Source organism: Cyprinus carpio, chromosome B13 (assembly GCF_018340385.1).
Source record: "Cyprinus carpio isolate SPL01 chromosome B13, ASM1834038v1, whole genome shotgun sequence".
In the NCBI taxonomy this organism is placed as follows: Eukaryota; Metazoa; Chordata; class Actinopteri; order Cypriniformes; family Cyprinidae; genus Cyprinus; species Cyprinus carpio.
This window is the reverse complement of record NC_056609.1, coordinates 18548224-18561381: the sequence shown is the minus strand read 5'-3', so window position 1 is coordinate 18561381 and position 13158 is coordinate 18548224. Positions and strand designations below refer to the sequence as shown.

At 38.4% G+C, this 13158-nt stretch overlaps 1 protein-coding gene across 5 annotated transcripts in view; it reads left to right on the top strand.

Annotated features, from left to right (window-relative positions):
* The window catches only part of LOC109112431 (stromal membrane-associated protein 1-like), a 102759-nt gene that overhangs the window by 32136 nt on the left and 57465 nt on the right, over window positions 1-13158 (top strand). For 3 of the 5 annotated variants that reach the window (XM_042737023.1, XM_042737020.1, XM_042737018.1), the window contains exons 4-5: window positions 2211-2286; window positions 11328-11399. In XM_042737023.1, the coding sequence (XP_042592957.1) occupies window positions 2211-2286; window positions 11328-11399 (148 nt within the window). The remainder of the gene's footprint in view (window positions 1-2210; window positions 2287-11327; window positions 11400-13158) is intronic. The other 2 variants (XM_042737019.1, XM_042737021.1) reach the window with 1 other exon arrangement.

Below are 13158 nucleotides of genomic sequence, written 5' to 3'. Positions count from 1 at the left end.
CAAACCGGCTTTGATGGAATTTGCTGTGGTTTCTTCAGATGGAAATGCGGATCTTTTGTGCGCCAGTGTGGGGGTCTTTCACTCTCTCTCACCCTCTCTCACTTCCCACTTATCACCGCTTCCCTCTCGTGATCTCTTTAATGGAAAAGTTGGCCGTGTTAATATAAACGTCAGATCGGCAAAGAGGAAATTTCAAGTTCTTTCTCTTATTTTGCTTATTGTGAATGGCAGATGTACCTTCATTTGGTGTGCTTCTGGTGTCTTTCTCTCATTTTCCCACATTTTTTTTTTAAGCTGTATAACTCATTTATCTTTTTCCTATTTATGCCAGCGCTTTTTTTTTTTTTTATGCGTCATCTTTCTTACCGGCTTCTCTCTGTATCTTTTGCATCACGTACTACCTCAGCGTGATGCAACAAAGCATCTGTACCATTTTAAGTTTAGGAATGTGCAAAACTCCACATTTTCTAAATCGACTGTCTAGGTGCCTGAAGCTCTACTCGGCTGATCGTCGTAAAGAAGCCCTGCATAATTAAGTGTTCCTGAGAATTTTTAATTAGCTGGTTCAGGTGTGTTTGATTAGGGTTTGAGCTGAACTTTAAAAGAAGGTGTATCTCCAGGAACAGGACTGGACTGATTTACATGTGTTTTTGCATTCAAAAATAGTAGACGGAGCACAGCGGTACAGAACTTACTCAAGTGTCTGGCAACACGGTTTTGAAAGTAGGTGCTTTAAAGGGTATTAATGTAAAGATGCTTGAAACGTTTCCAGGAGTGTTTTATGGCATAACTGGCTAAAGCACAGCAAGCTGTCTGTATGTTAATAAAAGCAACACAGCTAAAATTATATCAACACACACATACTGTGTGTGTGTGTGTATATATATATAAATACACACACACATATACAGAAGTACCAGTAAAAACAGAAATATTATCATAAAATCAAAAAAAAAAATTTTTGTCAAAGAATCCTTAATTTTTTTTTTATCCCTGTTTCCACAAAAATATTTATTTTAGCAGCAACTGTTTTCAACATTGATAATAACAAGAAATGTTTCTTGAACAGCAAATCAGCGTATTATAATGCTTTCAAGGATTATGTGACACTGTTGCTGCATCACAGGAATAAATGACTATTTAAAATATAATTTTATTTTTAATTATAGTAACATTTTACACTATTGCTGTTTTTGCTGGTTTTATTAAATAAAGGCAGCTTTGGTGCCATGCTTCTTTCTGAAACATTAAAAAAAATCACACCAACTCCAAACTTTTGAAAGCTAGTATATTTTCTTTAGTTGTGATGTTTAAAATTGGTCCCCCATACACCACTTGAAATTCTTCCCGGACCACCAGTTTGAGAAGCGCTGATCTTTTGTTCTGAGGATGCTTCAGGGGTTTTGTCGCTCACCCCTGTCTTTTCTTTTTCTCTTTCTCTTTCTCGCATTCTTTCTCTTCCTGCCACCTGCTTCTTCACCCTGATCCATATTTCATCAGATGCATTATTGTATTGTGATCAGGGATTCATGAGAGTGTAAATCCCATAAAGCTGCGTGAACCGGTCCTCTTAGCATTTTACTATCGCTGTATAAATTCACACTGTTAACAGGAAGTGAGAGCGTGTGTTTTGATTTGTCTTTGGCCCCAGTCTGTGCATGTGTGTTTGCTGTGAAAAGAAGAGAAAACAGGCTTGGGAGGATTTGAACCATCTTTGTTTGATCCTGATTTTTTTTTTCTTTTTCCTTCTTTCAAGATGCAGACTGCTAAGTTGTATTCAGTTTGTGGTCCAGGTGTGGTGTTGGTGCTCTGGTGTCTTTAATGTGAGGAGAGAATACAGCCAGTCTGAGGGGGCTGGCCTCTTTAATGCAGGAGTTACAGTTTAGCTGAGCAAGATGCCAGTTCAGTCTTTCAAGCCAATATGGGATTTACCATCCAAAAGAAACAAAAACAAGCCTTCAAACTGGGCCTTGGATCAGCTTAAAAAACAATAAGACTGAGATTTAAAGACCCCATTAAAATGAACAGAAAGTTATATCCAATTGTTGCCATAACACAAGAAGTTTTAAAAATGTAGTCAGCTATTTAGCAGTCAGCATCAAGGTTAAAGAGCGTAAGTGTGCCATGTTTGTTTAAATGCTGTGATGTTTAATATGATTTGTATTAGTTGTAAGCCATTGATTTTTCAATTTTCCTGAGCAATGTTTCAGAGCCGTGGAGTTCTTCATCAGGGACAAGTATGAGAGGAAGAAGTACTATGATAAAAACGCTGTCAATGGAGCAATTGTGAGTATCAACATCTATCTATCTGTCTGTCTGTCTGTCCGTCATCTTATTTATCTATTTAATTATTTTATTTAGTTATTCATGTGAATTCATATCACTTCCTCCAGTTTAATGAATGAAGAAGCACGTAATCTAAATAAACAAACTCTCTGAAAGTGGCATTTCTCTGAGGTATTTTACTGGACTGATGTGAAGCAGTCTGTGCGAACTAGATTGAGACTGATCTTGCAGATTTGGTTGCAGATCATGCATTTAGCGAAGTTGCCGTTTTGATTTTATGATGCATTGCAGCATATCGAATCATAACGTTGTATTGTGAGCCGGTTGGAAATACCCAGCTCTAGCGTTTGCTGTCTATCTTATGTGTGGAAGGCTTGATTTGGTGGCCAGTTGTTCTGATCATTGATGCCTCAATTCACATTACACAGCTTGGTGGATTGCAGCTGTGCTTTACACGTTAGAAATTGATTGACAGGAGCCAGCAGCCAATTAAAGCACTCTTACTTGTGTTAAATGACTTTCTGTGACTTCCTCTCTGTTCTTTAATGTTTGTGTTGACCAAATGCCACAAGGAATAGTAATTGACCATCCTTAGCGTACCGTGCAGGTCTTAGCCTCATGATAATGCTTGAGGAGCTTAAGCAATCTAAACAAACAGCCTCCTTTTGGCCTTTTCTGATTGCTTTGGATCATGAGAGACTGAAACATGGTTACACTGTGAAAGGTTTTCGATCAAACTCTGCAAGGCTGCCCTGTCCAATTACATTTCTCTCTCTGCTTAAGCCTACCCAAGCAGAGCTCTGCCTTTCTCTGACAGGCCTGCCTGAGCTGGCCAATTAAAGCCTCTGCCTGCAGAAACAGACAGCCAATCAGATTTCAGCAGTGGTGGTCAGCCATTGACTGAGGAGTCACAAACCAGGCAAATATATAAGCAGCATTGGTCAGTGTCAAAGAAAAGATGAAAAAAGAGTTCATTGAATTAAAATGCAGTACTAAAATGCAAAATAGTGGTGTGTCATAGTGGTGTGTTGTGCACCACACTGTAACATTGAGGCACTGCCTGAAGAAAGACTATGATTCCAGGTCGTCTTCATCCACCAACTCTGCCAACGGCTTTTATATGCAAATAAATTATTAAAAACAATTCGTTATCAGTTTAAGGCATTTTACTTTGTGTGTGGAGGGGGTCTGGATGAGAGAGAGAGAGAGAGAAATAGTGTATGAAGAAAAGAAAGGAATGAGAAGGTTAGTGTGAAGTGAGGGATTGTTACTTGTGATGAATACAGAAGCAGATAATGATTTACAACCACTTCGTTTTGGTTCTGTGTCTGTTTAAAGTGTATTAATGTTTTAAAACAGTAATTCTCAGCTGGTTTCACTCAGTGTTATTGTTAACTAAAGCTAATACAAATTGTAATTGAAATTAAGCTGAAATAAAAAATGTGATATTCATATTCATGATATTATGAAAATTTGAATATTTGCCTTGGCAATTAACTTAAAAGCATTATAAGCAGCTGAAAAAAGCACAAAAGTCAGGGGATGTCAAAACTTCTCCAGGCCCCCAAAACCCCCTTAGACCTCAGAGGGTTAACATGAAACTTTGTGTGTGTGGTATGTCCATGTTTTTTGAGGATGAGGGCATGTTGCCGCATCTACCTCATTTGTTCAGGTTTTACAAATGATAAATACATTTACACTGAAGTACCATAGTTTGATTGGATGGTTAATTTTGATGTCCCCAAGAGGTCGCTGGGATTTGGCAAGTAAAACATGTAGCTAGATCAACATTACTGTCCAAAAATATAACCAATATAACCCCTAAACCTAACCTTACCCATAATTTATTCCTAAAATGAGAGGGAAATGATAGCTGATTAACAAAGGTGTAGAACCACCTAACCCTGATTGTAAGCCTAAAACATTTCTTGAAAAGTTCAGTTCTATTTGGTTGATTGGAATGATTTTCCAGGATGAACAAGGATGTTGTTCAAGGAACAACACATACACTGCTTCTTATGTGACCCCAAACAGACCTGTGATAGCTACTGTTTTAAAATAAATACATAAATGAATTGTAGTTCTCCTATAGTGTTTGCAGATTATGGCTGTCAAATTGATTTAATTACCTCCTGTTCCTGGCATCTGTGTTTGCCCTTGTTAATGCAGAATATCCTTATTTGAAAAAAAAGAATTGGTTTTCACAAAGGAGTGCAGTTATCCCAGTCCTATAGTGTCGAATAGCTTACTTTAACAGTGAACTAATATAAATTTTCCTCATCAACATCCTGGTTTAAAAGTGCAAGTTCCTGCTTTGACAAGAGGGTGCAACTCAAGCCATTCTGAGTTGTGCATATTCTTCTTCTTTCACCATTTATTCTGCTGACTGGAAGGTAAACAGTTAAGCAACACTAACGAAGCTTAAAATTCTATCATTACTCACCTTTTCATTCCAAACCGGAATGGGTTTCTTTCTTTTGTGAAATACAATAGAATATATTAAGTTGTCATGCTGTTTTCTTCCAAATCATTTACATTAAGCCTTTAAAGCTATCAGCAGTTATGTTTACTTAATTTATTACATACATCTGTAAAATTTTAAAATGTACTTATTCCTGTGATGACAAAGCTAGACTTTAAGCAGTCATTTCTCAAGTTTTTAGTGTCACGTGATCCTTCAGAAATCATCCTAATATGTTATAATAATAGGAAGCCCTTTTACATTACTGTAAGGTGTGACGGGACGAGCCAACGACAGACACAGTGGGCGTGGCGTCAGGCCTCGGAGAGGTTTTTATTAACAGAAAAACCAAAACAAGGGGGAATAAAGTGTCCAAAAGGGTAACAGTGTCTCAAAACAACAGGGAATCTGGTGTCCTCGTCGTGCTGCGGGGTTCGTGGGGGTCTGGCAGTGTTCATGGAGGAAGGGTCCAGGTAAGGGGCGGAGTCCGGCGGCCGCACGCGCTCCCCTCTTCGGTCCGGGGCGCGAGGGGTGGCGGCTTCTTCTAGCGGCTTCATCCTCCTCGCTGGCCGCGGCACTTGCAGGGGATGGACGGCCCGGCATCCTGGCCCGACGGCCGTGTAGACGGGTGCGGTTCTCGACCGGACCGCGGGTCCGGCAGCTCACGTCTCTGGTGGCGCGGGAGTCCCTCAACGCACCCTTCCTGGACCCACGAGGACACCAGTGTGCATGCACGGGGAAAAGACCGGTCTCCCGAGGAGAGGCGCGTTGGGCTTTTAAACAGCGGCGGTGATGAGGCTCCATTTCCTTCAGGTGTGCCCCATCACACGCCGCCAGCCCTGACTCGTCCAGCGCCCCTCCTCTATCCCACACCCACTCCTATCGGGAGCCTGGTGAAGGGCGGCGATTTAGGACGGGGTGCCGGTGATTATCAGGGAGGAGGCAGCTGACTCGCCACAAAGGTTATAATTAACAACAGAGCCCAAACTTAAATTTAACTACTGTTTATTTTTAAATGTAATAATCAATATTCAACTTAAAAAAGTATGCAAACATGTAAATTGCACATAATGCAGTTTTTAAATGAAATTATAAAAATATAAATTATAAAATTTCTATTTGTTGTTGAAAAATATTCATTTATGCAGTGGCTGCCAAAACTTGTTCCAAAACAGATTTATTTAAACATACATCATAGGCGAAGCCTGTGTAATATGTGTTTATAGTCTAATATTTTGTCTAATATTTTTGCGAAATGCTCTTCTCTGCACTTTTGCATTTCTTTAGCGAACTAACGAGCTGTGGACACTGATGATGAAATGCTATGTGACAGGGTTCAAAGTCCAAAGTGTGAGCAAAAACTGTGCTGAATTGGTACTTGTCAGTTGCTCAGAAACATTTTTGTGAATTTTTTAAGGGCATGTGACAATGTGATACGTGCGACAAACATCTTCCCAAATTCGTAATGAGAATCATTAATGAGGTTAAAAAAGAAGCACTGAGATCTTCCTGCGGGTTTCTGCCAAAATAAAAGCCGAGAAAAAGCAACAACTCCATTGACAATCATAAATGATAGTATTGTAATTTTACTGTTGTTCTGTAAAATAAAATAAAAAAGACAATAATAATGAAAATAATAATTACCCTACAACAGTTCTATTAATACATTTATAATAACATTCACACATTGTGTTCAAATTGGGATCTGTAATATATTCTAATGTTTTAAAAGAATTCTCTTCTGCTCAGCAAGGCAGCCTTTATTTGTACAGTAAAAAATACATGCCTGATTCAAGTCTCAAAAATGGCCAAAAAATATTATTTTACTAACTTACTAATTTTAAGTTAAATTTTGCTTTGTTGGTATAATGTCTGCTAGAATGTTAAAAAAAATGTTCAGTGTTAAGTAAATATTTTTAAATTGTTGTTTTTTTGAAAAGCAGGACAAAACAGTAAAAATCACATTTTGGAAATTTAATTAATGCAATGGTGAAAGAAATGGCAAAATAGGCCTACATGGGGGAAAAATGTGCAAAACCGTGTTCGGTATTCAGCCTTTAGCGCAGTGTTTTAGCTTCGGCCAAGAATTTTCATTGCTGTGCATCCCTAGTTTACAGCTGTTTTATTGACATCTTTCCACAGTTAAAATGCTGACTGAACGATTACATGAGGCATGAGATGTACATTCTTGTTTATTTCACATTAAAACTAGTAGTTCAGAGGAAGGTTTGGTCGCGCTTTTATGAGGCGTTTAAGCAGCGATCTGTCACACCACATCAAAGAGCATCATAACGGCATTTATTGTTTGAATATCCTGAAAAAAATTACATAATTTAAAAGATGACACTTTGAACTGAAAGACCTGTACCGAAAATTTTCAGTACGTGTACCGTTACACCCCTAGTTATAATAATGAAAAATATAATAATTTGGTACTAGTATAATTTGCATTATTATTATCAATGTTGAAACAGTTTTAATATTTTTGTGAAAACTGTTATAGGCTTATATATTTTTTCAGGAAAAGTAAGTTCAAAAGAACATTTTATTTGAAATGGAAATCTTTTGTAACATTGTCACTGCTATTACTGTTGATCTAATGCATGCTTAAAATTTTACTTACCTCAAACTTTTTTCTCAGCTGTGATCACTTTCTGGTGACACAGTGATGTCTTTTAACTCTAATCATGTGACATTGACTCTAAGCCTAGAATGGAGGCATCTGATGGGCAGCTGGGCCAAAAAAAAAAAAAAGAGAGAAAAGAAATCAATAGTTGCCTGCTTCCAACCCAGGTGGAGAGAAATGCAATATTGCAGCCTTTCCTTGCTTCATTTACTAAAACAAGCTCAAGAGAGTATAAGGGCCCCTCCCTCTCTTTCCTGCTCCTTGTCTTCCTGTCTCGTGGCAGTAATGAAAGTTCTGTGTGTTCTTCTGTGGCAGTAGATGGGGAATAAATGTGTCTTATTGAAAGCCTTATCGCCAGTCAGTGCGCTGAAGTCATGTTCCCTCCCTGCTGAATCGCACCATTTAAATGATTGTGTGTGTGAAGCCAACAGCGAAGCGGAACCTCAGAAAATAAATGTCCCAGGATATTAAGCGTCCTGCACTTCCTTGTTTTGTTTTGATGTTTTCAAAACATGCTTTTCCCATTTCCAATATTTTTTTTTTAGCATGCTTTTTTCATTATTTTGATCAAAGTGTTTCCGAGCCATGGAAAATGTGCAAAATGAAGGATCTCAGCGGACCGTTTTTAATATCAAGAATGGAATATATAAAAGACGAAGGGAATATGAACATCACAGGCTCAGCTCTGCTATGGTAAATGTAACTTGATTTTTTTTTTTTTTTTTTTTTAGAAAGCTGTCGGTTTCTCTACACCACAGAACTGTCTGTATGAGTGTGAATGTGTGAATGAGATATCGGAGCGTAACTAATTATAGCTTCAGCCTTCCACAGCTAGCGATTGGCCAATTCTCATACTTCTCACTGTCTCTTTTCACACTGCAGTCATCTAAGACTCATTCAGCCCCAAGTGACCTGGCCCGCTTGGCCGTTTGCACTGCATTATGGGGCATTTAGCTGTCCTCTCCTTCTATTACTTCTCCGCTAGAAAGCTGGAAACCTTTGGACCTCACGCTGATGCTGTTACTTCTTTGAGAGGATGGGAGTCTTTGCTCCTTCGGCTGCATTAAGATGGAGATCGGTTCTCCCTTCACACTCCGGGCTGATTGCTGTCTCTGCTTATTGACCGCCTCTCTTCATCTCCTCCTGCTTCCCGTTCTGGACTTATTTCCCCAGACGGGCTCGGTGGTATTAAAGGGATTGGGGGCAAAGAGGAGGAGTATTGCGTGGTATTATTTAATGGCTCTCTAATGAATATGGGCCCATGCTGCTGTGGAGCATAGTGCTGATGCTAACCCAATAAAAGCAGATTATGAGGGGGATCCATCAGCAGGTAATGAACCGGTCTGGACAGTTCTGTGCTAACTCGGGCTATAATGGACCTACTTGTTCAGCTTGGGCCCTGTGGACGCATGCTGCTGACAGCACTGCTTCCATACTGGGACAAAAGTAAAGTCATCTGTCTTCTTGTCCCTTTCTCTTCCTGAAAACTCCCCCGCCACCGTCACCTGCTTCAGAGGAATATTCCGGGTTTAATACAAGTTAAGCTCAACCGCCAGCATTTGTGGCTTATGTTGAATATCAGAAATATAAAAAAGGAGGTTACTGTGAGGCACCTACAATGGGTGTTTATGTGGGCCAATGTTTTAGCCTTATGGCAGAAATGTGAAACTTATAGTATTAAAACACTGTAAGTTTTCTTTTAAATGTGTATTATTTTATCTGTGAAGCTGTTTAAATCATTCTTTTTGCAGACATTCTAGGGTTTATGGCATGAAATTTAATATAATGTTTCATAGGCCATGACATCATATTGTTTACATCATGTGGCTGTTCTTGAAAAACTGTTTTTTTCATGTTTAAGGATTGGCCATTATGCAACAAATGCTGTCAGTTGAGCTTAACTTGAATTGAACCCTGTATATTCCTTTTGCTTGCTTACCGATGCTGCTTTTTACTCTGTTCCTCCATATCTTCCTTTTTCTCCCCGTTTTTTTTTTTTTTTTTTTCTCTCTGTCTCTGTCTGGAAGGGATTGTGCTGTCACTTAGGTGATGATGCAGAAATGGAGTAAAAACTTTGGCCCTGACCCATCCATGCCCTCCCTTCTTCTCTTTCCTGCTGCAAGAGAAAGAGGCTTTGTGGGACTCTGAAGGGGCAGAGCCGTTTATCTGCCCCAGAAGAAATAAAATCGGCCTAAACAAACTGCCCCAGCTAATAAAAGGGGCACAGTGGGGGGGAAGGGAAAAGGAAGAAGACAACAAATAGAAAATAAGGGTCAGTGTTGTGACTTGATCTGTATCATCCAATGCATGGTAGATATAACAGGTGCCTTTGAATTACCAGAAAACCCTTTTTTTGGTCACTATATTCAGAAAATGTAAAAGAGTGATGAAATAACTATCAGTAATTTGTAACTTTACATTTACAGTGAAGGAGTTTTTATTTTGTCTTTAACAAGTATAACAGACCTGTACAGCTACATATTTGTTCCTAAGTGCACATGTCTGTATCTGCAGTGTTTATTTGTTTGTACATTGCAGGGAAAAATATTCATGCTGAGAGCACATATGGAGTTTTTTTCCTCAACCAATACAGTGTTTTGGTATTTCACACAACATTAATCATAGGAAGTTTGTGCATAATTAGAGAGGAACTGTATTTTCAGCATTCCATCTTCAGGATTGCACACTGAAGCTGCTGTTGCAATCGATATGACACTAAAGTGGACTCAAAACATGACTTAATTACGAGTCAAAAGGCATCACTTGCAGTTCTCACACACCTTGTTGAACATCAGCTGCTATGCCTTTTTGTTCTTTTTGCTTTGATAACTAGACTGCGGCAATATGGGATTTTGAATGGGTTTCATATCCCTGTTCAAATCACAATAGCTTTTCAAAATAAAAAGGAAAAGGAAAAAAATTTTTTCATCACAGCTGTGCAGTCCTTTATGCAAGCAGTATTTGAACCACTTTAGGTATTTTGTCATATCACAAACAATGCCCTTCTACCCTCCAACAATACAATTCTTAATGAAATTGAAAATAGAAATCCATACTTTTGACAACTTGGCTGAGCTTTTATATACACATATGTAAATGTATGTAAGTAAGCTTTCCAAACATCACCATCTGATTGATGCCGTTATTTGCAGTGTCTACACTTGTGAGTTAATTCTATTGATTTGAGGCAGTATTGGCCATGCAGATTGACAAACTCTTGACTACAGATTGGGCAGATGGTCTCACTTCTTACATCTTCTGGAACATCTGGAGAAGTCTGGGCTATTTTTACCCACCAAATGTGTCCTTGATGATAGATGTGACTGCTGATATTGCAACTAAACCAAGATACATGGGTCCTCTTCCTCGTGTATATTTTTGCAACCAATTATTGTCTTGTTTTACTGTTAAAATATCTATGCATCCTTTTAAACAGGATATATTCACTTTGAGAAGAAGTCATTTCTTAAATATATATATCTTGAATTAAGTTTCTTACCCCTTTGGCAAGAAAATATTTAGCTTTTTATGCATAATTTTACTGAGGCTTACATGAGAAAATAATGCCAATGGGCTAGCAAAAATAAACTTAATTCTCAAGATACATTCTTTGAAAACAAGTTTTAATATCTTCAGCAATTTTGCTTCACAAGTGGATTTGTTTTAACAATGTTTAAATATTTTTTACTAAAAAGCCGGCAGAAATACTGATTTATAAAATTGTGTTTTTGCAGTGTTTGAGATGTGTGTGTGAATGTATCACTATATAAATGTTGCTTTTCCCAGTTTCCCACAGGCTGAATAATTATTCACTGTATAGTGATCGCTGCAGACTATTAACTGATTTCTCTTCTTCCACTTTTTTCCTCCACACCCCCTCTTTATCTCTTTCTCATTCTATTTCAATTTCTCTCTTTTACCCTCTCGTCCTCTCTCTCTCCTCTGCCCCTGCAGAAGTCTTCTGATGCTGCTTTGCCCTCAGTATCATCCCCTTCTTCGCAAGCAGCTGAGAAAAGCAAACTGGAGGTACTGTAGCACTGTGCTTCTCTGTGCTGTGCGGTTCACTGGTCTTGGTGCTGTGCTTGTGCTGTGCATTCTCTAGGCTGCATCCCAATTTGCATACTTTCCATTCTAAATAGTATGCTAGTTTAGAATGATTTCATTTCAAATAATATTATGTTAAAAATATGCCAAACTTGTCCAAATTGCATAATATTGCTGCCACATTTCCATCCATAAAAATTAAATGTGAAATAATAAGACATTTTTAAGACTTATTGCAATCAAAATTGTGGCCTTTACTCCCTGTTTAGTTATAATCAGGAAAACTAAAAAAAATATTAAAATTGTACTTAAACCTATAAGCAATAAAAAAAAAAAAAAAAAAGGTTAACCCTTTTAATATGTGCAATCAAGATGCAATTTTATGAGGTGGTAGTTTATCACAGTACTGTTGTCTTAATACATACCCCAAATGCACTTTCACATCACTAACAAAGTAGTATGCAAATTGGGACAGACCTCTGTGTGCGGTTAATCAATCATTGAATCAATTTTCTATGATATAATGTGTTATGCAATCTCTGCACTGACACAAATGTCCATGCGGCTGAAGCTGGGTTCATGCTGGTTAGTGCTAGACAAGCACATTTTAGCTGGTCAAGTTGGACAACTGGCATGTTTGGTCAAGTCTGTTGGGGGCAAACAGCAACTACTATGATTATTTTTAGTAGTAGTAGTAGTAGTAGTAGTAGTAGTAGTAGTAGTATAAATTGTATATAATTATATATTATAATTATAATATATAAAATAAAGTCATATATATACTTTTTTATTTCCTGCACAATCTATTTGTATAATGAAGTGTGTTAAATGGATGTAATTGCACCAGTCAGAACTGTCTGACTATTGACAGTTTTGGCAACAGATTATTAAACTGACTGTAAGAAAATTAATTTAAACCAAACCAAGGGCAAGGAGAGAGAACCTATAGAAGTCACACTGATGGGTTTACATTCTTTGTTGAAAAGTGTTGTGGTTGTGTTTGAGTTTATGTGTGGAGTCTGTTGCCTCTGTGCTCTGCTGTGGAAAGGAATCGATAGCACAGCTCTGTCAGCATGCAGAGTGGAAATAGAATAATCAATGTTCCCATAAAGAGCTCCAAACGGCCAATCCGCACTTCTCCTCCAGGCCTGTTCTCCATTTGTTCCGTCTGCTGGTAATCATAGTGCCAGTCAGACTCCCCACCACCACTGCAGAAAACACACTCTGATCCCTCACTCCCACACCTGAACCGGCCTCTCGCTCAGCGTTTTTGCAGTAGCAATTGATTCGCGCTGAGAGAAAAGGAGAACTGATTGCTCGATATCAAGGCCAATCCTTTATGATGCATTTGTTTGGCTTTGCCTTAGTGATGGGAGTTTTAAATGGTGCACTTTGTTAAAGGGCACCTATCATGCCCCTTTTTGCAAGATGTAATATTGGTCTTGGGTGTCCCTAGAATGTGTGTGTGAGATTTCAGCTCAAAATACCCCACAGATCATTTAAAATAATGTCTGGAAAATGTCATTTGCAAGAATGTTTATCGTCTGTCGTCCGTGGCATGAAAATGATCGCTGCGAGATGCTGCCGGAGTGAACGAGTCTTGTGAGAGTCTTGAGTAAGGGGGTGGATGTTGCCAGATCCATCTATTAGAAGCATTTTTTGACTTGTCTTTTCCACTTAATTTGACACTTTAAAATGAATCAAGTGGGAGGTCAGTTTAGGGTCAGCGATATCTTTATCT